The sequence below is a fragment of the Podarcis pityusensis genome (assembly GCF_964106645.2).
Source record: "Podarcis pityusensis genome assembly, chromosome: 8".
Classification (NCBI taxonomy): domain Eukaryota; kingdom Metazoa; phylum Chordata; class Lepidosauria; order Squamata; family Lacertidae; genus Podarcis; species Podarcis pityusensis.
Window position 1 is genome coordinate 1,558,069 of NC_138033.1, and position 26,682 is coordinate 1,584,750.

The 26,682-nt window shown below is 49.5% G+C and overlaps 1 protein-coding gene across 2 annotated transcripts in view; it reads right to left on the minus strand.

Annotated features, from left to right (window-relative positions):
- Nucleotides 1–569: 569 nt before the first annotated feature.
- The window catches only part of WDR62 (WD repeat domain 62), a 33,409-nt gene continuing 7,296 nt past the window's right edge, over nt 570–26,682 (minus strand). Inside the window, exons 4-30 of one of the 2 annotated variants that reach the window (XM_081018603.1) lie at nt 25,922–25,979; nt 24,479–24,649; nt 23,268–23,402; nt 18,566–18,748; nt 18,309–18,469; nt 16,527–16,698; nt 16,112–16,249; nt 15,694–15,869; nt 15,345–15,436; nt 14,940–15,065; nt 14,424–14,491; nt 13,879–14,000; nt 11,441–11,516; nt 11,087–11,198; nt 10,444–10,507; nt 10,090–10,212; nt 9,837–9,973; nt 9,016–9,068; nt 7,257–7,460; nt 6,255–6,397; nt 5,830–5,966; nt 4,940–5,071; nt 3,906–4,032; nt 3,722–3,827; nt 1,896–1,962; nt 1,520–1,605; nt 570–1,288 (exon numbers count right to left, since the gene is read on the minus strand). In XM_081018603.1, the coding sequence (XP_080874729.1) occupies nt 1,022–1,288; nt 1,520–1,605; nt 1,896–1,962; nt 3,722–3,827; nt 3,906–4,032; nt 4,940–5,071; nt 5,830–5,966; nt 6,255–6,397; nt 7,257–7,460; nt 9,016–9,068; nt 9,837–9,973; nt 10,090–10,212; nt 10,444–10,507; nt 11,087–11,198; nt 11,441–11,516; nt 13,879–14,000; nt 14,424–14,491; nt 14,940–15,065; nt 15,345–15,436; nt 15,694–15,869; nt 16,112–16,249; nt 16,527–16,698; nt 18,309–18,469; nt 18,566–18,748; nt 23,268–23,402; nt 24,479–24,649; nt 25,922–25,979 (3,436 nt within the window). In that variant the 3' untranslated portion in view covers nt 570–1,021. Of the gene's footprint in view, nt 1,289–1,519; nt 1,606–1,895; nt 1,963–3,721; nt 3,828–3,905; nt 4,033–4,939; nt 5,072–5,829; nt 5,967–6,254; nt 6,398–7,256; nt 7,461–9,015; nt 9,069–9,836; nt 9,974–10,089; nt 10,213–10,443; nt 10,508–11,086; nt 11,199–11,440; nt 11,517–13,878; nt 14,001–14,423; nt 14,492–14,939; nt 15,066–15,344; nt 15,437–15,693; nt 15,870–16,111; nt 16,250–16,526; nt 16,702–18,308; nt 18,470–18,565; nt 18,749–23,267; nt 23,403–24,478; nt 24,650–25,921; nt 25,980–26,682 lie in introns of both variants that reach the window. The other variant, XM_081018602.1, reaches the window with a different exon arrangement.

Sequence of the window (26,682 nt, forward strand, 5' to 3'; positions counted from 1 at the left end):
AGCTGCGCGCAGCCCCTCCGGCAGGGAGAGGCTGCACGTGGCTATGGCTTCTTTAGCCCAGCAGGGAGAGGTTGCGTGGGGCTAAAGAGGAAGCCAAAACAGCAAGCGGGATCCATCCCGCTGGCTGCCTTGGCTTGTGCCATAGCCCCATGCAACCCCTCCAGAAGGGAGAGGTTGCGCAGCCTGTACGCTGCTCTTTGGGGCTGGGGGGGGGGAAATAAGATTTTTTTTCTTCATCCCCCCCCTAAAAACTAGGTGCGCCCTATGGTCTGATGCGCCCTATGGAGCGAAAAATACGGTAGTTCCCAGACCTGCCTGAAGTTGGCTCTGCAATGCTCCACTATAGAGTTACAGCCCCACACACTCACATAAAGCCCATAAGCAGGACATAACTCCTGCTTGTGCAACGGGACTTCACCTTCCTCTCGCCCCCCACCCCCACCGCAGCTCTCTATGTGCCCCCATAAATCTCTTCTAGAGGGTTGGGAGAAGATCCGGGAAGCATGAAGGGGGATGAGAGGAAGTTTGCGCATTCAGCAATGGGTCCCACCCAATCAACACACACACACTTTTCAAAATCTAATGCAATTTTATTAATTCTCAAAACCAAGAAAAAAGCAGCAAACGTTTAAGAACCGCTGTTGCAAAGCAGCGTTCACACTCACACAGACGGACAAGAAAGCACCGTGGGGGAATATCAGAGCACCCGTAAGAACTTACAACACCTGCTTCTCCTCCTACTTCCCTCATTCTTATAAAGAATGCTTTTCATAAGAGGTCTCTGGGAAAAGCTAAAAACAACGACAACTCGTCAGTATTTGTGTGTGTGTGTGTGTGTGGATACACAGGAAATAGAGACTAGAGTTATAAACTAGAGTTATAAACGCTAATCTGTTCCCTTCTTGACTGCTGTTAACTCCTCAGGAGTCACACGGAAATTAATGGGCACGTTCTCTTGAGCTCAGCGCCACAATAAAGTTTGTTCAGGGGCGGGGCAGACGTATCCCTTGCCTGGGGCGATTCAGGCGACGTCTGCCTTGTGGGTTTCCTCCAGCTTCTTCTGGACCATGTTCAGCAGCGAGTCGGAGTAATGCTTCAGGAGAGAGCGGGTCTCGCTGTCCTGAAGGCGCTTCTGCCAGGGCGATGGGCTGTCTGTGGCTGTTGCCGCGTCTGTGTTGTTCTTGATCTCTCGGGAGTCCAGCTCCCTTTTCATCCAGGAGAAAGTGCTAACCATCCGGTTCTTAACGTGGAGAAGCTCCTCCTCCGTGGAGTCGCTGCAGGATGTCACCTGCACAGCAAAAGGACAAACGCTTTCACACCCAGGATTCGCACCCGTGACCGAAACTGGGCTGGGACAAGGATGCCAGGGACCCACACTGCCACAATAGTACCCCACAGCCCTATATAAGCCATCTCCTAAACATCTGACAGGATAAACTGATGACCCCCCCAAAAATATGTAGATGGAGAAGAATTTTTAGAAAAAGTTCTTACGTTGCTGCCTTTTCCTATAGCTTACCTTATCGTAAAGCTGCAAAGTCTCTTGAAACTTGGTGCACAAAGGCTGCAGGTTTATTTCAAAGTTTTTGACCAGGACCTGTGATTCTATGAACATAGGGAGGGGGGCGGGAAGAGAGAGATTTCTACATTTGGAGCCTTCCCAGAAGAGGAAGAGGGGAACACACCCAACAGCATTCTTCAGTTTCCAAAGGTATCAGAAGAACGAGAACTGATTGCATCAACTGGCGTTTCTGGAAATCCACCCTACACAGCGACAGAGTCAAATCTACACTCTGCAGCAGCCAATGTTTCTCCACAACAGGGAACGGTAATAATTTCTGCCTCTGCGACATGACAAACCTGCTGCAAACGCAACATTCCAGAAAGTTTCCTACCTGAGGCGATGAACGCTCTGGCGTCAAGCTTTTCCTTCGGCTCACAGCTGGTTTCTTCAGAAGGTTTCTAAAGCAGTTACATCATGGACCATTAGAAACCAAACCCCCGGGCTACAAGTTTAAAAGCATTGCAGATGTCCCAAACCCAAGGTCTGGGTCCCTTCCTTGCCCGCAAAATACCTAGCCACCATTTCCCATGCATCGACTCTGAGGCCAGAGAGTTCGGGCATTTCAGCAGGCTATAGAGGTGCCAGTGCAGCATTTGCCAATCTGGTGCCCTCTGGAGCTTCCAGACTACAACTCCCATCAGCCACAGCCAGCGCAGCTGCATCAGTGTAACAAGGAATGCACTGGGAATTTCACACACACTAAACGGTTACGAGCAACTCCCAGTTTATGCGGGGGTTACGTTCCAGTTAAACTGCTTTCAAGTCATTTATGTTTGCAAATGTGGAAGGATCAAAGAAAAGCCTTATTTACATCTCTGAAGTGTGCACACGAAGCTGCCTTTGAGGACATCAATTTGTCTAGACCAGGGAGACTGTGATCTACTTCCAAAATTAAAATCTGGCAGTGATTGACCCCTGTTTTTTAGGGGTTCAGATCAAAGTTGTGGAGCTTTTTTGGGGGAGGGAATATGCCCTGTTCTGGGGGGGCTTAGGGATTTTTTACAGCTCTTCTGAGGGAGGGACTAACAGAAGCAGCCACTGACCTTACAATCGCTGGCCAGATAACGGCCTCGGTTTCTAAACTCCGGCTTCCCTTCTGTAACAATAGAGGCTGGCGCGGGGGGGGGGGCAGAAGGGGGCCAGCGATCGACTGGGATCTACCAAAACCTCGCAGGCATCGACCAGTAGATTGCAATCGACGTGTTGGACATCCCTGGTCTAGACAACAGCCTTGTGGGGTCTTTTCTGAGACCACATAACACTGGCCCTGAAAGACCTACATTGGCTCCCAGGACATTTCCAAGCACAATTCAAAGTATTAGTGCTGACCTTGAAACCCTAAATGGCCTCGGTCCTGTATACCTAAAGGCAGTGGCGGAGGAAGCCTCTAAGTCAGCCAGTGTGGGGCACTGGGGGCGGGGCAAACCATATGGGCTGCCACTCAAGCGCTGTCCGTATGGGCTGCCGTGCACTTGGTGCCTGTACCCTCGGCCACTCTACAGCTGGGGGGAGGCAGCGGGCCATCTTGTCACCCCCCCCCAGGGTGGCATCCGGGGCGGACCACCTCCTTGCCCCCCCCTTCTTACGTCTCTGCCTGAAGGAGCGTCTCCACCCCCATCGTTCTGCCCGGACACTGAGGTCCAGCGCTGAGGGCCTTCTGGCTGTTCCCTCCCTGCGAGAAGTGAAGCTACAAGGAACCAGGCAGAGGGCCTTCTCGGTGGTGGCGCCTGCCCTGTGGAACGCCCTCCCACCAGATGTCAAAGAAATAAACAACTACCTGACGTTTAGAAGACATCTGAAGGCAGCCCTGTTTAGGGAAGTTTTTAATGACTGATGTTTTAATGTATTTTTAATGACTGATGTTTTAATGTATTTTTAATCTTTTGTTGGAAGCCGCCCAGAGTGGCTGGGGAAACCCAGCCAGATGGGCGGGGTATAAATAATAAATTATTATAATATTATTATTATTTTCCATTGTGCTATCAGAGACCTTTTAACTGGAAATTCCCTTCTGCCTGCAGAGCCCCTGTTCCGCTGCCACTGAGTCATGGCTGCACCCAATCTTCACAGAAGGGCTGGGAGACAAGACGTCTGCCAAGATGCAAAAGGGAACAGCTGAGCCCAGCGGCTCATCCTCGACTCAGGCGGCCAACTTGCCTCTGGTTTCTTGTGCTCGCCTGACAGGAGACTCTCCTCCGCCAGCTGGTCTGCAGCAGCGGCCTGAGAGTGCTGACGGAGCCTCGGAAGAAAGGGAGCTGCAAACCTGTGTGAAAGGAACACAGCCGCTCAGATTGTTCTTTCATGAATGGAGGGTTGAAAATATAGATATATATCTGCCCACCTGCTATTTTTTTGGCAGCTGGAGAGAAAACGGGTAGATATGCTCAGGCGAGGGTTCTGGAACAAGGCCGCCTCCTCCTCTTCCTCCTCGGGCGCCTTCAGATCCTTTAGGCAGCCATCAAACTTTTCTGCATCAAAAAGGGGAGAGCAAGCGGGAGCTTTTCCCAAGTTCTTGACCCAGCCAGTGTGGACTGGGACCTGGGAGACCAGGGTTCAAATCCCCACCCGGCCATGAAGCTCACTGGGTCGCCTTGGACCAGTCACTGCCTCTCAGCCTAGCCTATCTCTCAGGGTTGTTGTGGGGGTTAAATGAGGAGAGGGAGAACCATGCACCCCACCTTCAGCTCCTTGGAGGAAAAGCTGGGAGAGAAATACAGCTAATAATATCACCAACCAGCAGTAGCTGAAAAGTGGATACTGACAAACACACCTGAGGCAAATGACCGCTAATCTGCCGTCAAAGTGTCAATGGCCTGCCAGAGGGTTTGTTACGTAGTCAGTGAATCAAAAGAACAGCACCCTGAGAAACTGCCCCTCTGCCCCTCCGGCTGGGCCTATTAGGCGAGGGGTTCTTGCTTATGGGAAGAGCGCGGCCGCTGCGCCGTTTGGTGTCAGTACGCCTTTCAACCGGTGTCATCGACTGGGCTCAATAACTGGTTCTGCCCCGACTGGGCTAGGTGACTGGAGCATTTCCAGAGACCTTCCAATCCTGGAAAGTAGGTCTCAGTGCACTGGACTCACAACTGTGCATTGTGAGCACCAGACTCAGCAGAGTATAAACAACGCAGAAGCTAGCTGTGCAGTATAACTTCTTTTATTTCTAATAGCTACCACAAACTAAACTACTGGCTTGCATGAGAGTTACAGCTAGTCACTACAAAACACACAGAGACAGGCAGTCAGGCAGGAGCGGAAGAAGCGAAGAGCATTTTCTGCCTCCTCCTTTCTCAAAACACCAACCATATCAGGAGATTCTCGCAATGGGAGGGGGTGAAAATATCAACATTCGGCTCATTGTCGCCGCTCTGGCCTTACCTTCCGCCTGGGCATCAGCCAGCGTCTCAAAGTGATTCCGCAGGTATTTCTCTTGCTCGGGGGTTTGGGGCAAAGAGCTGGTCTGCTGGAAGTTCTCCTCCACATCGGTCATTTCCGTTTCTGCCTCCGAAACTAGAGCGTCCAATTGGCACGTTGTACAAAGCCAGGGCCGGGGGGAAGAAAAGGAAGAAAAAGCTCAGAGGAGAGCTCAGCCTACGGACTACAAAGCCATTCTGGATTCTGGGCCAAGGACTGGCTTCTTCTCCCACCCAAATCTCCTGGATCATCTGGCACAGGAATGAACTCGGGATGGCTCAGTCCGCAGAGCACGAGACGCTTAAACTCAGGGCTGCGGGTTCGAGACTCACATTGGGCAAACATTCCTGCACGGGTGGGGGTTGGACTAGATGACCCTCATGGTCCCTTCCCACTCTACAATTCTATGCTGCTTCTCCTTTCCCTGACTCTCCCTTTCCTGCAAACGCACACCTCATTCCCTACAGCTGACTTATAGAGGATGGGGGAAGGTCTCATCCTGCGGCTCTGAGTCCCTTTTTCCTCACCTTTCATGCGGGATCTTTTTTGGGGAGGGCTGTGACAACCATGACTGCAGATTCCCTTCCTGCTGCCCCTCTACCAGCCCAATTTGTAGGGTGCGGACAGAGGCCGAGGCAGGCTGCATCCCCATCATCTCTTCTTGGGCACAGCAGATAGCTCCCCCCTCACATGCACTTCAAGAGCCAGGTCTTCCTGCTTCACTGGGCCCTGGAAACTGGCACTAACTGGGCAGGGGTGGGGGCACAATGGCCAGCTGAGAGGGGAGAGCCCTTCTGCAGCTCAAGCACCAAAAAAATACCCCAGATGTGAGCAGGAATCGTCTTTCAGGCTACCTTCTTGCTGGTGGCTGAAAGCAGAGACCTCTGAATCCAAGGAAGTCGCAGAGTAGATTTTGTCTGGCAGCTTCTCCTTGGTATTTGATGCTTCCTTCTGGTACGCCGGCTGAAGGAGCAGCTCCTTCATGTAGCTCCTTTAAAGAAAGGTAAAAAGTGCCAGTGATTCTCGGGGGGTGGAGAGAAAAGCGTCCATCCATCAGTTCAAGCTTCTTTCAAAACTTCAAGGGCAGAGGGCCCCAGAGGGCAGCAGAACGGGGTGTGCCCTTGAGGTGTCTCCAGCCAAATCCAAACCACATCAGGCTCTCCCCCTCTGCAAGTCCTGCAGCTCTACCCTAAGCGCATTTACTCGACGGTAAGCCTGCAGACTTCAAGGGCAGTTCCTCCCAGGCCAGGTTCTGCAGGTTCTCCAAGTGAGGACTGACCTTTCGCTCTCAGGGGTCTTGCTGCCAGTCTGCTCGGGGCACAGGCTGTCCCCACTGATTTCAAGCTCTTCTTTCGCCTCATCATCGGAGGACAGATCTGACTGCTGGAAATCTTCAATAATGCTGCTGGGGTAGTCCTTGGCCTGGAGGGAAAACCAAAAATAGCCTGTGAAAAGGGAATTAGTCCCTGTGACTCTCCCTTCCAAAATTTAAGAGGATTCAAAGACAGCAGAAAAGATGGAAGTAAGAAATCTTCTGGAGCCGGAATATCCAAGGGCTGCAGAGTGGTTCCAAAATAAGTTTAAAGGTGCACGAAAGCTCTCATTGATGGATAGACTCCAGGTTCAATCAAACTAAAAAAAAAATCACAAAGGCTAACTGGAAAATCTGCTTGTCCCCTTGAGGAAACCCAAGGCAGCCGCACCCTCCAATAATCTGGTTTTGTAAGAGAGCACCTGCCTTGATTGGTTGGTTTGTGTGCTGTTAAAAGCTGGGGAGCAGATGCAGGGTCTGCTGCAAAAAGCCACAAGCCTCCTGGCGCAAGCAAGAGCCATGGAAGCGCATCCAAAGCACAGCCCAAAAGGGAAATATTTCTCCCTGCTTCCCAGGTGGATGGGGGCTCATTGGTGAAAGGAGAGGAACTCTAGCCACACGGAAAGGCACACACATAGCATGCTCCAGGAATAAGTACCACCCCTGAAAATTAGTTCCAATAATAATAATAATAATAATAATAATAATAATAATAATAATTTTATTTATTTATTTATACATACATACATACATACATTCCCCGCCCATCTGGATGAGTTTCCCCAGCCACTCTGGGCGGCTCCCTATCAAGTGTTAAATACAGTACAGCATTCCAAGGCTTGTCCCTGGACTTCTGTCCCTGGACTCAAAGGACATGGGGTCTGTTTTTCAGACAGAGGGTGTGGGGGTGCAGGTGGACAGCAAAGTCGACCTCAGTTAAGCCCCTTGTACCAAGGAAACTTTTCTCACCTCCGAGAGCAGCCGATTCAGATTCTGCGGTTCCAGTTCACTGTCATGCAGGGTGCTGTTTTTAATTGGGGTGAAGTAATTCGGGTCTGGATCCAGCATGGTCTTAATGGGCTCTTTGGCGGCACGTTCTGCCCATCGCCCTTGCGGCTGATAACTCACCCTGGAGCTGAAGGCGGCGGTGTCCGCATTATCTGCCTCTCCAAGCTAGAGAGAGGAAAGTTGAGAGGAAGTGTGTGTGTGTGTGTGTGTGTGTGTGTGTGAGTGTCTTCATGTCACTCATGTGGTTGGGATAAAAATCGCCAAGTCAGAGAACTAATCATGGATGGGTTGGTGGCTAGCAGTTGGTGTTTTGTAACCACCCCTAACCTAAAATAATAATAATTAATAATAATAATTTATCATTTCTATCCCGCCCAGCTGGCCGGGCCTCCCTAGCCACTCTGGGCGGCACCCCAACAGAATATTAAAAACATGATGAAACATCGAACATTAAAAACTTCCCTGGGGCTGCCTTCAAATGTCTTCTAAAAGTCGGATAGTTGTTTATTTCCTTGACATCTGATGGGAGGGCGTTCCACAGGGCGGGCGCCACTACCGAGAAGGCCCTCTGCCTGGTTCAAATACTTCACTTGCCTCCTTTGCCTTGATTTGCAGAACATTTGGAGACCCACAGATCACAGTAGAAGCCCCCCCCATTTGATTATCAACACATTGAAGAGGACCATTTGCTTCTCTGCAGGACCCAGCAAGAGTGGTTCTTGTTTTCATCCTACCCAAGCAAAACTTGCACCAACATCGCACCCAACTGCTTAGCTGTCAAAGGACTGGAGCTCCTTTCATTTTTGGAGCAGCAGTTAGTTTCTGCTGCCTGTGGTTAAGCATGCAAAAATAATTGCCGTTGAAGATAACCCGGATGGAGAGAGAACCCTTTGTCTCTTAACCATGGGTTAAGTCGTTGGCAGTGGCCCCATTTGGACGTCACGCTAAGCCACACCACGGCTCCGGAGGACGGAGGGGATGGGAGCTTTTTCAGGTTGGCACGGCACAAAAGCGAAGCCAAGGTTTGGCTTTGTGGGTCCTCCGCACCTGACATCCTCCTTCACCCTGATCTGCAGCCAAGGCCCAAGGCGTGGAACAAACCCACCCCTGCTAAGAACACCTATCTCATTATAATTTCCCAAGCCCTGGCTCAGGACCAAAGGAGCACTTTCTGCAGCATCAGCCAACACTTGTTTGGAGATCTGCAGGAGAGGCACCCTCAGGGAATATGATTTGATTTTGGTGCTGGTGCACATCACACGAGACAGGGCCTTCTCAGTGGTGGCACTCCAGCTATGGAAGTCCCTCCCTCCTGAGGTCAGATGGTCCTCCCTGTTATCAGATGGCAACTGACAGACCGTTGGAACATAATACGAGTGACACCATTTGTATTGTCTAACGCCGACTTGTCTGCTGTACTTTGTACTGTGATTTTACATCTCTTTTAATGCTGCACTTTGGTTGTTAGATGCCCTGGGCAAGATATAGGAAATTAATTACAACAGGAAGAACGTTGGTTACTGGGGTTCTCCGCCTCATAATCCAGCCATGGTTAACCTGGTGCCCTCCATCAGCTTGGGATTACAACCCCCATCAGCCCCAGTCAGCTGTGTCAACCAGGGCTGATGGGAGTTGTAGTCCAAAATATGTGGAAGGTTGGCAATGGCTGAATTAATCCATATATTAAAAAATACCTTTTTTGTAAGAGCACATTACATACCAGCCTTTTTGCCCACATGGGTAGTTTACCATTGGTGAGGACGCATGCAGGAGCTGGAGAGAGCAACAGGGGAGGGAGATTGGGGTGAGCAATGTGAAAGCAGAGGTAAAACTCTTCATACAAGGCACATATAGGAACAAGAAATCCCCCCTTTGCATTTAAGACAGAGCAATCGAGAAAATACTGAAAAGCAGAACTGGGTCCCATGGAAACTTTTATCTACCAACTCTCAGAAACCAAAGCAAGTAGAAATAAGAAGAGTTTGCTTTTCAAAGTAAAGCAGAATACAGTCGTACCTCGGGTTAAATGTGCTTCAGGTTGAGCGTTTTCACGTTACGCTCCGTGGTGACCCGGAAGTAACGGAGCACATTACTTTCGGGTTTCGCTGTTTGCGCATGCGCAGATGCTCAAAATGACGTCACGCGCATGCGCAGAAGCGGCAAATCGCAACCCACAGACGTGGGTTTCGTTCACTTCAGGATGCGAGCGGGGCTCCGGAATGGATCCCGTTCGCATCCAGAGGTACCACTGTACAGATTCTCAGCAATGCTTCTGAATACCTGATCCAGCAAGTCTCTTCTTATGTTCCGAGGTCCTCCCCCACCAAGCTTTGCATCCCAACAAAACATTACCAGAAATCTTATAGGGGGTGGGGGAGGCAGAGAGGACAAAAAGGCCTTTACAAATCCACTGTCACCAGGGTCTCCAGCTAAGCCTCTCCTGAAGTTTGATGGGTTTTCTGTGGCTTCTCGCCAAATCCCACGCATCCCCTGGGCACCCTCCCATCCAGCTGCCTTGGGAAGTGCCTCGTGCCTCCATACCTGTATCAATGACAGCTTGGGGGGGCGTCAGAAGAGCAGCGTCTTCCTCTTCCCTCTCCTCCTCCGTGTCATAGTCAGTCAGGTGCTCAGCCCCACAGGGAGACCTTTCACTTGGCAGAGCAATGTAGGGCTCCCTCCTGGAGGAAAGGAAGAGTCAGAGGGATCCCTTTCAGGACTCAAGAGCGACAGAGTCACCCTGGTCTCCCCATCGGGAGCAGAGAGCGTCACCCCAAGAACGCAGCTGTTCCAGTACCTGACCTGATGAGGCCACACGGGCTCCCTGGCTTTCCTCTGCTGCTGGACTTGATCCAGGTCCATCAAATGCTGCTTCATGCAGGTGGTAATTTCAGGACTCAGGTGCCATATGAAGATGCAGCTGGAGAAAGGGAAGAGGGCCGAATCAGTGGCCTGAACCGTTCCACACCCCTGGTGTGTTTCCTGCTCTCTCCTGCCTAGATCTACAAAGGCCACACACATCTGGGAACCCCGTCCAGACGTCCTCTTCCCTTAAAGCTAATTGAGCAACAAACGCACACTAAATGACCCCACTTTCAGGCCCACAAATTTCTAATCCACGCAAGCATCTTTCGCAGTTCAAGTTGCCCACCTGTCTCCCGAGACGGTGATCAAATGTTTGCAGTCAAAGGTGAATTTCATCCCTGTAACGACTTCTGCAAGGTAAAGATGGGTTGGTTGTTCGGCTGAATCAGTTATCACTACAATTTATAAGAAACAGACTGTAGCGTCTGGGGCTAATGGGATCCAAAACAGGCAGAGGGCACCAGGCTGGGGTAGGCTGTGTTGGGTGTACTATGTACTAGAGAAAAGGTAAAGGGACCCCTGACCATTAGGTCCAGTCGTGGCCGACTCTGGGGTTGCGGCGCTCAACTCGCTTTACTGGCCGAGGGAGCCGGCGTACAGCTTCCAGGTCATGTGGCCAGCAGGACTAAGCCGCTTCTGGCGAATCAGAGCAGCGCACGGAAACGCCGTTTACCTTCCCGCCGGAGCGGTACCTATTTATCTACTTGCACTCTGACGTGCTTTCGAACTGCTAGGTTGGCAGGAGCAGGGACCGAGCAACGGGAGCTCAGCCCATTGATGGGATTCGAACCGCCGACCTTCTGATTGGTAAGTCCTAGGCTCTGTGTTTTAACCCACAGCGCCACCCGCGTCCCTTATGTACTAGATATGCGCTTGCAAAATAACCGAACCAAAAAAAGCAGCAACAGCACCACCACAGCAAAACAAACCTGAGTGTCCAAACATTTTGGCAACACACTCCCCAGAGTGGAAGTCGATAATGGAAATGCTCTTGTCGGAGCAACTGGTGGCCAAGAATGTTCCAGAAGGATCCAGCTGGACCTGCAAAGGGATCAGAAACAAAGAGGCTTCACTCTTTCAGATTTACTTTAATTGTGGTCGGTTGAATAACGAACCACTTATTCGCAGTTCAACAAAATAAGCGTGCTGGGCATTCCTTACACCGTTCAGTGGGAAGCAACAGCCCACAGGAATATCAGGCCACATTCCAGGAGGCCTGGGTCCAAGGGCGGGCAAGAGAAAGATTATTTCTCCAGGCACTTTCCCCATATTAACTCAGTTACCTTCAGAAGAGATCCGTCATCGCCTTGCGAGCCTTTGTAGCACCACTTCTGTTTCCCGCTGGCTGTGTTGTACACCCTGGAGGAAGGTCAAGTTGCATTTGGGTGTGTGCAAAGGCTTGCTGGTTTGACACAACTGAAGAGCTACGCTTTGATACTGGGCTTTGTGTCCTGTGCCCAAAGCCTTTGAAAGAGCAGTGGAGTAGCAGGTTCATTATGCAAACACTGGTCCTTTTCTCTGGGAATTAAAAGCACTCACAGAGTACACAGTCCGTGAGTCAACGCCTCGGGCTTCCTAGACGTGACTGTGCTGCAACTGTGGGCGCACAGATGCTCGTAAACTGGCCAAAACGGCAATTTTCAAGCATAAAGTTAATCTGAGGGAGTTGGTCAGCTAATTAAAATACACAGGGAAACAATTTCATCAAAATGAAACAAACATTTCACAAAATGAAACAGAGCTGGACTACCAGTCCATGGGGTGCTGCTTCTGACTGGTGAGAGGACTTACCACCTTTCCTATTGCGGGGCTGTACTCTGGATTTGAACCCGGAGCCCCGTGCATGCAAAGTATGAGCTACTCTTCCTGGCTAGCACTTCTCCAACAGCCACTGCGCTCTTGGCCTCTAACTGGGCCTTGGAGCTGGAAGATGAGCAATGAGGATGAATTCCCTGGTCGCTCTGGCTCCTATCTGCTGCTCCAGCCAAGCAGTAAGGGAATCGCTCTGTGGTACTTGCAGTGATTGGCCCCAATCCGGAGCTTCATCTATTTCCTCTCTCAGGCTCCTTCCAGCCACTACAACTCATACAGGTCCAATTTACAGACCTTTGCGGAACCAGCAGAGCCCTCAATAAAAGCAACCGAGGCTTAATAGGAGGGGAAAGCCCAGACATACTCTCAGAAAAAGTGCCAAAATAATTAAGAAATTCTCATATTTTGTTTAGAAGAGTAAGAATATCCCGTTGATTAAAGTCCTCATATGATAAAAGGATGAAGATTAATAATTCAGCTGTCCATGACGCAAGAGGTGCCACGGGTGTTTGGGGATTCTTGAGATGTTTCATCCTGGCTCTTCCCATAGAATTTCCCTCTCGGATTTTGGTGAATATGGATATTCAAAAGAAGTTGCTTAAAGACTCTTTACAGAGCACGCAGTTAATAAATTGAATAAATAATACTTTAAATCAGAAACACTCTGGCGATAATAGTTCCACAAACAGCGCTTAACTATATAAATAAACAACAATATGACATTTAGAAGACATCTGAAGGCAGCCCTGTTTAGGGAAGTTTTAAATGTCTGATGTTTTAATGTATTTTTAATCTTCTGTTGGAAGCCACCCAGAGTGGCTGGGGAAACCCAGCTAGACTGAGGTGGTGGTTTAGAAATAATATATTATTATTATTATTATTATTATTATTATTATTATTATTATGATTACTATCTCCACATCAAGATCTGCCAAACCAAAGTGGCCCAACTCCACCGCTTCTTGGAGGAACGGCTGCTTACGAAATGGCAGTGATAGATCTAAAGAGCACTGACCGTTACAGAGAATGTCAAAAGATTTGAGATGATTTAGAATCACAGAAATGTAGAGTTCGGAGGGACCACAAGGGCCATCTAGTCCAACCCCCTGCAATGCAGGAATCTTTTGGAATGCCTGGGATTAAGAGCCTCATGCCCCATCAACTGAGCCACGCTCTCTCCCTATTCATCCCCTTACAGGCAACTGTATCCCAAGAAAAGCACCTAATCAAAATGGGGAGATTTGAGGCAGTCAATGTTGGCGTGAGTGAGAGTGTTTCATTCATTTCCAGAAACAGAAAGAAGATTGAAGCAGCAGCTAAGTGCCGATTGTTTAGACTATCCAAGGACACTTTCTGAGGGTACCGTTTTCTGGACATACATGGTTTCCTACAGAACACAGCAAACCGTTTTCCCAGTCTGCGTTATCTCCTAAGCTGACAACATGTGGAGAGGGGGAGAGAGATTTTGCAGCTCGGAAGAGAGCAAGGCCTTAGAACTTTAATTGTACCTTCACCTGCAGCTGCGGTGAAAGCCTGTTAATAGCAGGAACCATTTACACATTTTATTACCTACAAGTAAAGAGTAATGACTTGTCTGAGCTTTATTGCTACCATGATCTATTTCTTCTCTGGTGTCTAGGCGCTTTGAAGGAAGGCGCACAACTATGTTGATTTAGGGCCACTAGCACACGCAGCGACCGTGCCAGACCTGATTCTTTCATGGTTCAAAAACCGACAGTCTTAACAGTCTGTTGACAGGATGGACATATGCAACAAGGCAGAACAACAAAAGTGCAGCCAGGTTAAGAGGGAGGCTGGCGGTCAGGAGGAGGAATATGCTTACTTTCTTCCAGCATTCGACTGCGTGGAATGCCGAAAATTCTGCGGTGGAAAATGCGGAACAGTTTACCTGACATTTCTGTCCTGACAGGCCACTGCAACATACTTCTGTGTTATGTCGATATCCATGTCGTACAAGGTCGTTTTCTCAGCAACGTGGTGAGTTCTGACGAAGTTAATTCCGTCCGACACCTGTGGAGTGAAAACGACCCAACTAAGATCTGAACTGTTACCCCAACAGCAGCACAGAAGGTCTGTAGTGGCCTCACACATAAGCATGAACAAATCAGATAAACTTTTATCTGGATACAAAAGGGGAAAGGTCCCCCTTTCATTATTTGGCAATGGGTCTTTGGAAGAGGAAAACAAGCTGCTCAAGTTCAGATGAGAGCAGCACTTCCGGATGAGGCCAAAGGTGCCTCCTCTGGCTCAGGATCCTGCTCCCATGGTGGCCAACCGGATGCCCCTGGGAAGCCCGCAAAGGCAAGAGCCCCCCCCCCCCCCCGCTGCTGTTCTCCTTCGTGGATTTATCCCACCCTCTTTGGAAAGCCATCTGCATTTGGTGGCTATCGCCCAACCTCCTGGTGGCTTCTTCCGTAAATGAATTGTAAGCACCTTTTGTGCACTGCGAAAATAGATGCTTTTGTCGGCTCCACAGCTGATCATTTGAATCTCTCCATTTCCTGTGGGCGAGAAGAAGAAATCTGTATGTAAGTGAAATCTGTAGAAGAATCTCCTTGTATTTATTTAGATCCGTTGTTTCCAAGGTTGTTTAGACCAAGTTAATGGCCTTATAGGCTTCCTCCACGTGAATAGGAGTTCACTTTTTGAATAATAAGAATTATATGTCAAGGGGCATCAGGATTTTAGAGATGCTTAGGTGGGGCATGGCCAAAAAACCCACTGATTTAGCTGTACACCCCACTCTTCAAAGGCAATAACCAGGGTGGCTTACAATAAAACATTATCAACCCCAGAAAAAACACTGCACTGGAAACTTCTCCTTTTGCAAGCCAGCTGAAACTAGAGTTGTGCGAGAACACAGGGAGAAGTGAAGTAATCTGTGCAACTACGCATAGAGGTTCCGCACCTGAAATACGATCAGCTGGAGCAGATTGTTGGGCAACTTACCAGCAAACCTTACAGCTGTTATGGCTGAGGAATGGTCGTCCAACGTCTGCTCTAGTTTATAATTTTCCTCCACGTTGAGCACATGAATCAGCCTGTCTCGACTTGCTGAGGCCAGCAGGGCCATCCCTACAGGAGGCAGAAAAGATGGGCAACTCTGCATCCACTCCAAAGGGACTTAAAGCAATGGAAAAGAACAAGCAGACCCACAAAGGACATGCAGAAGTTAGGTCTATTCATTCCAGTGGGTCTTCTCTGAGTTGAATACCACCCAGCCACCATAGCCCCAATCCTGTAGCGATGGGAGCGAGTTTGTGTGTATCTATATACATCCACATACAAAAAAAGGCCCAGGTACGAGCCTGGAATAAATGTTAACTGCACACATTTTCAAATTTGGAAATTTACCTGTTTCTGGCTTAGAATATTGCAAGCAGAGAACTTCTGAATCGTGAGCCTCCACTTTAATGACTTCATCCATATATTTTAGCTCGTGTATCCTGTAAGACAACACACACATTTTAATAACTTTTGAGTATTTGGAGGCAGGTCCTGCCAAGGCTGGTGTTCCTTAGGAGCTTGCAACCCCGTTAGATGGCCTGCATATAAATAATACAATTATCGCTGTTGCTGAGAAATCAAAGATGTAGAAACCCACCGCGTGTGACTGGCATACGCAGGGCCTTAGCTACAACTCATCACGCAGTTATATGAAAACACAGAATCTGGCAGACGATACAGAATAAAACAGACCCACCTCAAGTTTCCCGCTCTGTCCCCAGAGGCCAAGTGCTGGCCATCAGGGCTGACCTGCATCACACGGACACCAGATTTCACATCCAGGTAGTTGGCATTTTCACCTCGGTCTGGCAAATTTGTTAAATCTTGCAGGTGCTGGATGTTATTTTCCACATAGATAATCTTCAGCAAGTTCTTTATGGAGGAAAGAATGTTTTAAGAGATATATCTCTCTATACACAGACACCCATTCTGTTAAAAAGAAGACTCATCAAAAGGAAAATAATTTGTAACAAACCAGAAGGGAACTAAGTCAACAAAACCTCAATTAGTTTTAATTACTAGCATGGCCTTCCAGACATTGGTATAAATCGCTCAGGTTTAATCTGGCATCATATCAAGGCTGAACCAGCCTCTTAATAAGCAATAATGCTTACGTTACTGTAGATGTTCTTCTGAAAATCCACATGCGTGCCATTTTCCAAGTTCCAGAACCGTATAGTATTGTCCGATGAGCATGTCAGAAAGGACCCTGGGGGTAAACATCCTCTGTGGTCTTCAAACTCAGGATAAACCTAAGATGCATCCACAAAGAGCCAAGGGAAAAAACAGAAGAATCAAGACACAAAATCCAAGCCGTATGATGGACCTAGTTTGTTGAACACCATTAATAATGTGTGGGCTTTAATTATTACTTCCCTAAATTGGAATGGCCCATTTTATTTCATTTTCATCGTGTAAGCTACTTCCTGATTTTTATGAAGAGCGGCACACAGATAAATGAAATTAATAAACGTTATTTTCTTAATCCTTCACATCCTTTTTAGAAAAGAAGAAGCACCATCCACTCACCTCAACATTCCACACAAAGGAGCTGTGGAAAAGGTCAGACCACACTTTCCCCACTTGGCGGGTGTCCTTCACATCCCAAATGTACAGACTGTGGTCCTTGTAAACGCAGGAGAGCCAGTGATGGCGGGGGTCAAAGGCCAAGGCAATCGTATCTGAGTAGGTGGCACCTGGCCTTCTTGAAAAGATTTGGGGGGGGAGGGAGGGGGAAAACATACTCCTTGGTTACCAAAAAGAACCAAACTGATGAGCTTCATTTTACACACCGATGCTGAGATAAGCTGCAAAGACCTTAAGTGCAAGGGAAGTGGGAGCACACACAATCAAAAGGCAGGGGCCACTGGCGATGGGGAAAAGTTAAGTTTGATGTGGAGGCAGGGGCAGCAAGGGCCTGCTAATGTGTGACGTCCCCCAGCCGCACCTCTCGTTTGCTTTCCATGCGCGGCCACCAGAAACATGAGAGAAGCTGATAGTCACTAGACAGGAGCATTTTGCCAAAACTGTGCAAGGACGACATGTTCCAATGCAGTTGGGAATCAATAGCCTAAGCCAGTGGTGTTCCACCAGTGTGCCGTGGTGCCCGGGGGTGCCTTGAACGATGGTCAGGGGTGCCGCAGGCAACACTGGCCTAGGTCCCTCTTTCCTTCCCTCTAATGCCCTCTCGCATCTCTGCCTCCCAAAGGCTGGAACAGCTCTTTGTTGCAGTGGCCCTGGCTACAAGCTCCCCAGGCTAATGGTGCCTCTGGGGCTGGCCAGGAGCTGAAGTGGCCTCGGAGTAAGGAAGCAAATGGGTGAGGGAGCCCAGCCGGCCAGTCCGCCAGCCCTTGCTGTTGGGAATGGTCTGACAAGTGGGAGGCCAGGCAGGCAGGCAGGCAGGCACCCCATTGGCCTTTCTTGTGCTTGCTGCCTGCCTGGGAGCCTTTCCGCCATGCAGGCCCAGCGGCACCCACTGTTGGCCCTGCTACCTCCCAAAGGGAGTGAGATGGCCTCACGTTCACCTTTGGCCAGTCTCTGTTGGGCTGCTTAGGCTGGGGGCACCCTCTTCCCAGGGCCCTAGGGGGTGGTGTGAGGAGGCACCTCTCTTTAGGGCAGGGGGGACAGCAAAGAAGAAGAAGAAGAAGAAGAAGAAGAAGAAGAAGAAGAAGAAGAGGAGGAGTTTGGATTGGATATCCCGCTTTATCACTACCCTAAGGAGTCTCAAAGCGGCTAACAATCTCCTTTCCCTTCCTTCCCCACAACAAACACTCTGTGAGGTGAGTGGGGCTGAGAGACCTCAAAGAAGTATGACTGGCCCAAGGTCACCCAGCAGCTGCATGTGGAGGAGGAGGGAAGTGAACCCGGTTCACCAGATTACGAGACTACCGCTCTTAACCACTACACTCAGAGACCAAGGGCAGTGGCGGCGGCTGCTCCTGCCCAAGGAGAGAGGAGAGGAGGCTAAGGGAAGACTCCACTGGGGGGGGTGTTTGAAAAGGGGCGAGAGGCTGCCAGCTCTGCAGGAAAGGGGTGACATAACTGAGCTCCTGAGAGTGCATTCCCCCACAGGGGAGCTGGAGAAAGAATGTAGTTGGTCAAGGGAGCCGTGGACACAAAAGGGTTGAAAACCTCTGGCCTAAGCAAATGCACTGGTTTTTTATTTCTTGCAGAGCTGTGAGCTTGCTGGGTTAAAACACCACCACTACCTGTTCATTCTTCAGCATGAAAGCATCAGGCTTCTGCCTAAGCACAGGCCTGCACATTTTCCAGCCCAGCTCCCACGCCGGCTGGGCCCCAAGAGCTTTGTACCTCAGCAATGCTTCTCCAGCGACGTCGATGCCCAGGTGGTGCGGCTTAGGCAAGTCCGAGAGATAATGCAAGTCGTGGGTGTGGAAGATGCGCACGGTTCCATTTGCACAACCGCAGAAAATAAACTCTTCGCTAACGCAGATGCAGTTGGCCAGAGACACCTTGAGAAAGGGAAGGAGGTGTGTGTGGTGAGATCGCAAAGGAGGAGGCTTCTCGTCTTCCACCCACCGCCCCAGAAACAAAAACGGCATTTGTACCTTCAGATCGATCCACTTCTCCAGCACGCGCTTCTCGTTAAACTGGCAGAGGAGGCCAGAATAAGAAATGCAGAAGGTGCTACCTGACATTTTGCCCTGCCCACATGCCACGTCACAGAAGATGTTGTTGTGGAGCTCTCCCAGAAGACCAGAGCGACCAACCAGTGGAACGGTCTGTTTAATCTGAAATGACACACCAACTCAAGCTCAACGGTTTAAGCTAGTCTATGTCATGCACTGAAAACAACAGCAGAAGGACATCAACTACAGTGGTACCTCGGTTTAAGAACAGCCCTGTTTATGAACTATTTGGTTTACAAACTATTTGGTTTACGAACTCTGCAAAACTGGAAGTAGTGTCCCGGTTTGCGAACTTTAGCTCGGTCTAAGAATGGAAGCCGAATGGTGGAAGGGCACCGGCGGCGGGAGGCCTCCTTAGGGAAAGCGCACCTTGGTTTAATAATAATAATAATAATAATTTATTATTTATACCCCGCCCATCTGGCTGGGTTTCCCCAGCCACTCTGGGCGGCTTCCAAAAGAATATTAAAATACTATGATACATCAAACATTAAAAGCTTCCCTAAAGAGGGCTGCCTTCAGATGTCTTCTAAAAGTCTGGTAGTTGTTGTTCTCTTTGACATCTGGTGGGAGGGCGTTCCACAGGGAGGGCGCCACTACCGAGAAGGCCCTCTGCCTGGTTCCCTGTAACTTGGCTTCTCGCAGTGAGGGAACCGCCAGAAGGCCCTCGGTGCTGGACCTCAGTGTCCGGGTAGAACGATGGAGGTGGAGACGCTCCTTCAGGTATACTGGACCGAGGCCGTTTAGGGCTTTAAAGGTCAGCACCAACACTTTGAATTGTGCTCGGAAACGTACTGGGAGCCAATGTAGGTCTTTCAAGACCGGTGTTATATGGTCTCGGCGGCTGTTCCCAGTCACCAGTCTGGCTGCTGCATTCTGGATTAGTTGTAGTTTCCGGGTCACCTTCAAAGGTAGCCCCACGTAGAGCGCATTGCAGTAGTCCAAGCGGGAGATAACCAGAGCATGCACCACTCTGGCGAGGCAGTCCGCGGGCAGATAGGGTCTCAACCTACGTACCAGATGGAGCTGGTACACAGCTGCCCTGGACACGGATTTAACCTGTGCCTCCATGGACAGCTGTGAGTCCAAAATGACTCCCAGGCTGCGCACCTGGTCCTTCAGGGGCACGGTTACCCCATTCAGGACCAGGGAATCCCCCACACCTGCCCGCCTCCTGTCCCCCAGAAACAGTACTTCTGTCTTGTCAGGATTCAACCTCAATCTGTTTGCCGCCATCCATCCTCCAACCGCCTCCAGACACTCACACAGGACCTTCACCGCCTTCACTGGTTCTGATTTAAAGGAGAGGTAGAGCTGGGTGTCATCTGCATACTGATGAACACCCAGTCCAAACCCCCTGATGATCTCTCCCAGCGGCTTCATATAGATATTAAAAAGCATGGGGGAGAGGACAGAACCCTGAGGCACCCCACAAGTGAGAGCCCAAGGGTCTGAACACTCATCCCCCACCACCACTTTCTGAACACGGCGCAGGAGGAAGGAGCGGAACCACTGTATGACAGTGCCCCCAGCTCCCAGCCCCTCAAGACGGTCCAGAAGGATGTTATGGTCGATGGTATCAAACGCCGCTGAGAGATCCAGCAGAACTAGGAAACAGCTCTCACCTTTGTCCCTAGCCCACCGGAGATCATCAACCAGTGCGACCAAGGCAGTTTCAGTCCCGTGATGAGGCCTGAATCCCGATTGGAAGGGATCCAAATGGTCCGCTTCTTCCAGGCGTGCCTGGAGTTGTTCAGCAACCACTCGCTCAATCACCTTGCCCAAGAATGGAAGATTTGAGACTGGGCGATAGTTGGCCATCGTGGCCGCATCTAAAGATGGTTTTTTAAGAAGCGGTTTAATAACCGCCTCTTTCAGCGGGTCTGGGAAGGCTCCCTCACGGAGGGAAGCATTCACCACCCCACGAAGCCCATCGCCCAGCCCTTCCCGGCTAGCTTTTATAAGCCAGGATGGGCAAGGATCAAGGAGACAGGTGGTTGGTTTCACTCGTCCAAGCAGCCTGTCCACATCCTCGGAGGTAACAGATTGGAATTGATCCCACACAATTTGACTAGACAGGACTCTAGCACTCCCCCGCCCCGGCCCTGCTCCCACGGTGGCGTCTACCTCTTCCCGAATCTGAGCGACTTTATCTGCAAAAAACTTTGCAAAATCATTGCAGGAGATCATGTGGCCCGTATTGGGCCCCGATGTAGCAGGTGGTTCCGCTAAATTGCGGACCACCTGAAAAAGTCTCCTGCTGCTGTTTTCTGCAGATGCAATAGAGGCGGCGAAGAAAGCCTTCTTCGCCGTCGCTACCGCCACTTGGTAGGCTCGACACTGAGCTCTAACCTGTGTCCGGTCAGCTTCAGAATGGGTCATCCGCCACCGGCGCTCTAGCCGTCTCAACGATTGTTTCATTGCCCTCAGATTCGTGGAAAACCACGGGGCCATCCGGGCTCCATGCAATCGGAGAGGGCGCTTCGGAGCCAAACAGTCAATAGCCCTGGTTAACTCCACATTCCAGCGGGCCACCAGGGAATCAGCTGAAAGGCCATCAACATGGGATAAAGCATCCCCTACCGCTCTCTGGAAACCATTTGGATCCATTAAGTGGCGGGGGCGGACCATCCGAATCGGTCCCACCTCCCTGCAGAGGGGAAGGGTCGCGGAGAAGTCAAGTTGCACCAGGAAGTGGTCTGACCATGGCACTTCTTTTGTTTCGCTTTTACTTAGTGTCAGAACACCAACATCCATGGAGGTAAACACCAGGTCCAAGGCATGTCCGTGGCTATGGGTTGGGCCAAACTTATTCAGGGACAGCCCCATGGAGGCCATGCTTTCCACGAAGTCCCGAGCGGCCCCTTGTAAGGTCGTGTCGGCATGGATGTTAAAATCCCCTAGGACAACCAAACTAGGTGTCTCCAGGAGAACATCCGCCACGACCTGAAGCAGCTCGGGCAGGGAATCCTTGGTGCAGCGGGGAGGTCGGTACACCAAAAGGAATCCTGTACTGCCCCTATTGCCCAACTTCCAGAACATGCACTCAGAGAACTGGGTCTTCCCAATAGGATGCCTGGTGCAAACTAATGACTTCCTAAAAATCACTGCAACCCCCCCTCCCCGCCCACAGGGCCTGGGTTGCTGTGCGTAAGAGAAACCTGGTGGACAAGCAGCGGCAAGAACAGGCCCACCTGCTTCATCCAACCAAGTCTCTGTTACACAAGCCAGGTCAAATCCTCCATCCATGATCACGTCATGGATGGCAGTGGTCTTATGAATCATTGACCTGGCATTGCACAGCAGCACCTTCAGGCTATGTGGGTATCCCTTGCTGATTCTAGTATCCGTCCGGACAGGACCAGACCCGGAGGCAGGGATAGTCCTCAGACAACGACTAAACCTGCCTCCTCTGTAATGACATGGTCTGGTCTTAGCGTAACTCCTCCTCCTACCCGTGATCACTGAGATCGGTTGTCCCAGCGCATCCCCCTCCGTGGAACATACCCCAGCCATTTTGTTGGCTGGGACCCACTCCCCGGCAGCCCTGACCCTTCCCCTTAAGAACAAAATAAGACCTTAAAACAATAAAAAACCCCAGAAAACAAAAAACAATACAAATGAAAAACTATAAAAATTACAAATCCATTAAAATCAAACAAATTCCCAACTAAACATCCATCCCACCCCCATCCCCGTCCCCGCATATACAAAAAAATGAAAGGAAAAGGAACATTTTAAAACAAACTCTGCGCCCCTCCGGATCCCCCTGGGTCGCAGCAGCAGTGACAACAACCGTCCCTGTGAGGCCTGTCAGGCCCCGCCCCGGGCCAGGTGGTGAGTGGCAGGAAGGAGCAGGGCCCTCAGACACCCACACAGGAGAGTCCTCCTGGGCAGCAGAGCGCAGCAGTCCTTGTGAGGCTTCAGGCCCCGCCCCAGGCCAGATGGTGAGTGGCAGGAAGGAGCAGGGCCCTCAGACACTCACACAGGAGAGTCCTCCTGGGCAGCAGAACGCAGCAGTCCCTGTGAGTCCTTCAGGCCCCGCCCCGGGCCAGATGGTGAGTGGCAGGAAGGAGCAGGGCCCTCAGACACTCACACAGGAGAGTCCTCAAGAATGGTTAACCATCCTTAAGAATGGTTTCGGTTTAAGAACGGACTTCCGGAACAGATTAAGTTCGAAAACTGAGGTACCACTGTAATTTTCTCTCTGGGGCTTCATAAAATGCAAATATAACTTCTCTGCATGCACAGGAAACAGAGTCTCAATTTGTTTTATTTCTTCAACCAAACACAAACCTGATGAAAGTGGTTAATTTACTTCTTTAAAAGTCTCAAAACAGCCAGTGAGACACATTTGTTGACTTGGTCGTAAGAGTGAGGGTTCAAAAGGATGCTAAAATATAAAATCTAAGGTGCTTGCTTAGAATTCTGGGGGAAATGGCGCCGGTTCGTAGAGTTGCAAAGTAATTTAACTGCCGAAGAAGGGTTTCCAACAAACAGTGGAAAAACGAATGAACAATGGAAGGGGCTATGGAAGTACCATACAGACAGTTTAACCAGGAAGCTATTTTGAAAGGAACTTCCCGTTTTGCTGTCAGTCACAGGATGCAGACAGGTTTACCTTGAACTCCCTGGATTCATCCAAGAACCAGAACTTCACGTGCCGGTGGCCGACAGTAACAAAGTAGCTGTCCTCTGAGAAGGAGATGGCCATAACCTTGGAGGAGATTTTATTGGAGGCAATGAGCGTGCCTTTCTGCAAAACAGAAGCATGAATACCCACCAGTCATTCCGGCACGAGATGCAAATGGCACAAATAGCCCTTGAACAGAACCCATTAAGAGTATGCATCAATCTTTTCCCAGTGAGAATGTGTGATAGGAATTTTGAGGTCTTAGATATATGGTAATGTTCGTAAGCGTCCCAACCAAGCACGTACATAGATCAGCACAGGAAGACCGACCTGGAACCATTTTGATTCCCAAACTGTTTTCCCAAATGTTTTCTCTGCAAGGTCAGAGGAAAATGGAAAAGCCTCCCCATTGTCTTTTCCTTCACAAATCCTGTCTTAGGGGAATGTCTGTGTTTGAATAGGGTGTGAGCCTGTGACCTGGCCCAGGAACTAAGTATTTATCATTACAAAAGACTGGCCAGGCTCCCCAGGCAATCCAATCAAGTAAGCTGCCAGACAGGAGATAAAACAACATTCAAATTTCTGTTTTAAGACCGCCTTTTCTGTGATGTAGGTATGATGGATCTGGGGGGTGGTCTTAGGTTACACCCCTTCTGTGATGTATGTATGATGTTTCTGGGGATGGTCTTGATCTACAGGGTGGCGATTTCAAAAGTCTATATAAGACCTTGCGCGCCATTTTTCTGGGTTCCTCCTCTCTCCTGCGGGTGAGGGGAGCACCCAGTTGCAACAGATCAATAAAGATCAAGCTTACTAGCTGCTTTGCTTCTCAATATTCTTTTGTTGGCCTCTTTTATCTTCTTCTACCAATAGGGAACCTATGTAAGGACTCTATATGGGTCTTGGATACCCCATAAGGGAAAAGGGCAATTTTTGTTTACAACAGAATGTATATTAAAGCACACACCATTGCATTCCTCTCCCCACACCCAGTCTTCACAATGAATAACCTGCACATTCCAGGTCCTTGCCCATCTTCTCCCACTGAGACACCCTAACATGGCCTGAGGGAATTGTAATCCAAAGAGCCTGGAGACCATCAGGTTGATGAAGGGAGGCCCCAGCATCTCAGATAACATCCTGGCCCTCAAACACGGCAGTGGCTACTTGCTCCTGCACCCCACCTTCCGGCGCCTTACCTTCCAGTCCCACACGTTGACAATCATGTCATGCGGATATCCCACTGAGACCAGGTATTTCATATTGGGGGAAAAGGCCACACACGCCACGCCGTGCTTGTGGCCGTGCAGCTCCGACACTTGGGTTTTCTCTTCGACATCCCACACGCGGACTGCCGGCCTGTGCCCGTTCTGCAGGAGGAAAAGCCAGAAGTGTGGTCACTGGGACCATGGCTAGACAGTGCTCAGCCCACGCTGATTCCACCAGGCCACTAGAGATGGAGGGAGCAGCCAAATCGCAGGGCCTCTCCATTGGCTCTGTTAAAAGACCAGCTGGATCAGGCCCCTCCCTCACCTACCCCTGCCGCGGAGAGGGTGAGAGAGATGGGACTCCATGGCTCTCCCTTGGCTCTGCTGAAAAATCAGCAACTTCTCTCCACGTTTCCCCATTCCTGCTATTCACTTCAAGGTCTCCGTCACTGAGAGCCGACGCCTGAGCTTGCTCTTTTCCTACTCCCTCGTATTCTCTTTTCCTTTTGTGTTGTTGACTCTGAGATTGTGAGACTGAGAGGAGGGACCACCTTTTCACTGATATTTGCAAGGTGCTCAGGAACTTTTTTTTGCCAACCACCACCAAGGGACTTCCTTGAAGGATGTGCAGAGAGCACTTCTTGCTCACTTGCTGATAGGTTTTTCCGGTCATAAGGTGTGACATGTAGGCCATCTTAAGCTCTGGCACGTCTCTTGATAATTCTCACACGGCCACCGTCCATGCCACTCTACGGTGGGCTCAGAGAAAAGAGAAACGGTTTAGAACCGTGGTTCCCAACGTGGGGCATATGCCCCACGGGGGGCAAATTGATTTTTAAAGGGGGCAATTCGATAATGAGTTATTAACAGTGATTGGCCTTTTAGACTTCCTCCACGTGAATAGGACATCACTTTTTGAATAATAAGAATTATCTGTTGGGGGGGCGGGCATCAGGATTTTAGAGATGCTTAGGTGGGGCATGGCCAAAAAGCAGTTGGGAACCGCTGGTTTAGAACGTCAAAGGGAGCACACTGGAATCATCCAGCGCTAGAACACCACTAGAGGGCATGATTAAGTAATTTTGAAAACACAAGACAAAATATTCCTATGATTTCAATTGGCATTCTAATCCTAAACACTCTTATTTCAGTAGCTTGTGATGGCCCGTGACTGCTGCATTTAAGATAACACAGGTATCTCCTTTATATTAGTTTGCTGTCACCAGCCAGGGATTTAAAGTGGTACGACTGAGGTGCAGGTCTCTTGCCAAAGGGAGTTCCAAGGCATTGCCACAAATTACAACTGATAAAAGGAGGCTTCAAAAATGTATTAGTATAATTTGCACGTTTAGAGCCGTAATTTTTTTTTTTAAAAAAACATACTTAGTACTCCTCGCATAATTTTTAAAGAAAATTCATTCAGTAAAAACTCACCTCACCAGTTGCAATATATTTCCCATCAGGAGAGAAAGACAGAGCACTAACTGTTTTCCTAAAAGTGGGAAAAGAACGCCTTTACATTTTATCTCTCCATAAAATGAATTCCAAAGAAACATCATGTAACTCTGTTACAGGAAAAGCAACAAACATTTATTGCGGCAGAAACCTGCGTGCGGACTAAAGCCCACTTTTCAGGTGCATGGAATGACATTGCTCCAAATGGAATGGGTGCGAGTCCACAAAAGCTTTTGCCACAAACTAGTTGTGAGTCATTATAGAAAGGAATAATAATAATAATAATAATAATAATAATAATAATAATAATTTTATTATTTATACCCTGCCCATCTGGCTGGGTTGCCGCAGGAAACAACAAAGAGCTTTAAAGTCATTTGCACATCTTGATGATTCACCAACCGAATGCTTTCTTAAAATTATTATTAGCCCACTTCATTATTATTCATTTAAACCAGTGGTGGGGGACCATTTTTTAAAAACCATAGCTACCTGCTAATCAGCTGGTGTTACTCCAATGGAAGTGACATCAGCTGATGGGCAAGGGGACGGGGTTTGCTTCTGCGCTGGCTGAGAACTGGCGTGCAGGATTTAACCTTCCACTCATGAACTGATGGGCAGGGGTTAAATCCTGATTAGTTTGGGTGTGCATTCCTGTCATGAGTAGGAGGAATGTCACACACAGTAGAAGCAAAACATGGAGCTAACTGTAAGCCCTTTTACAAACCGCTGCATGCTGG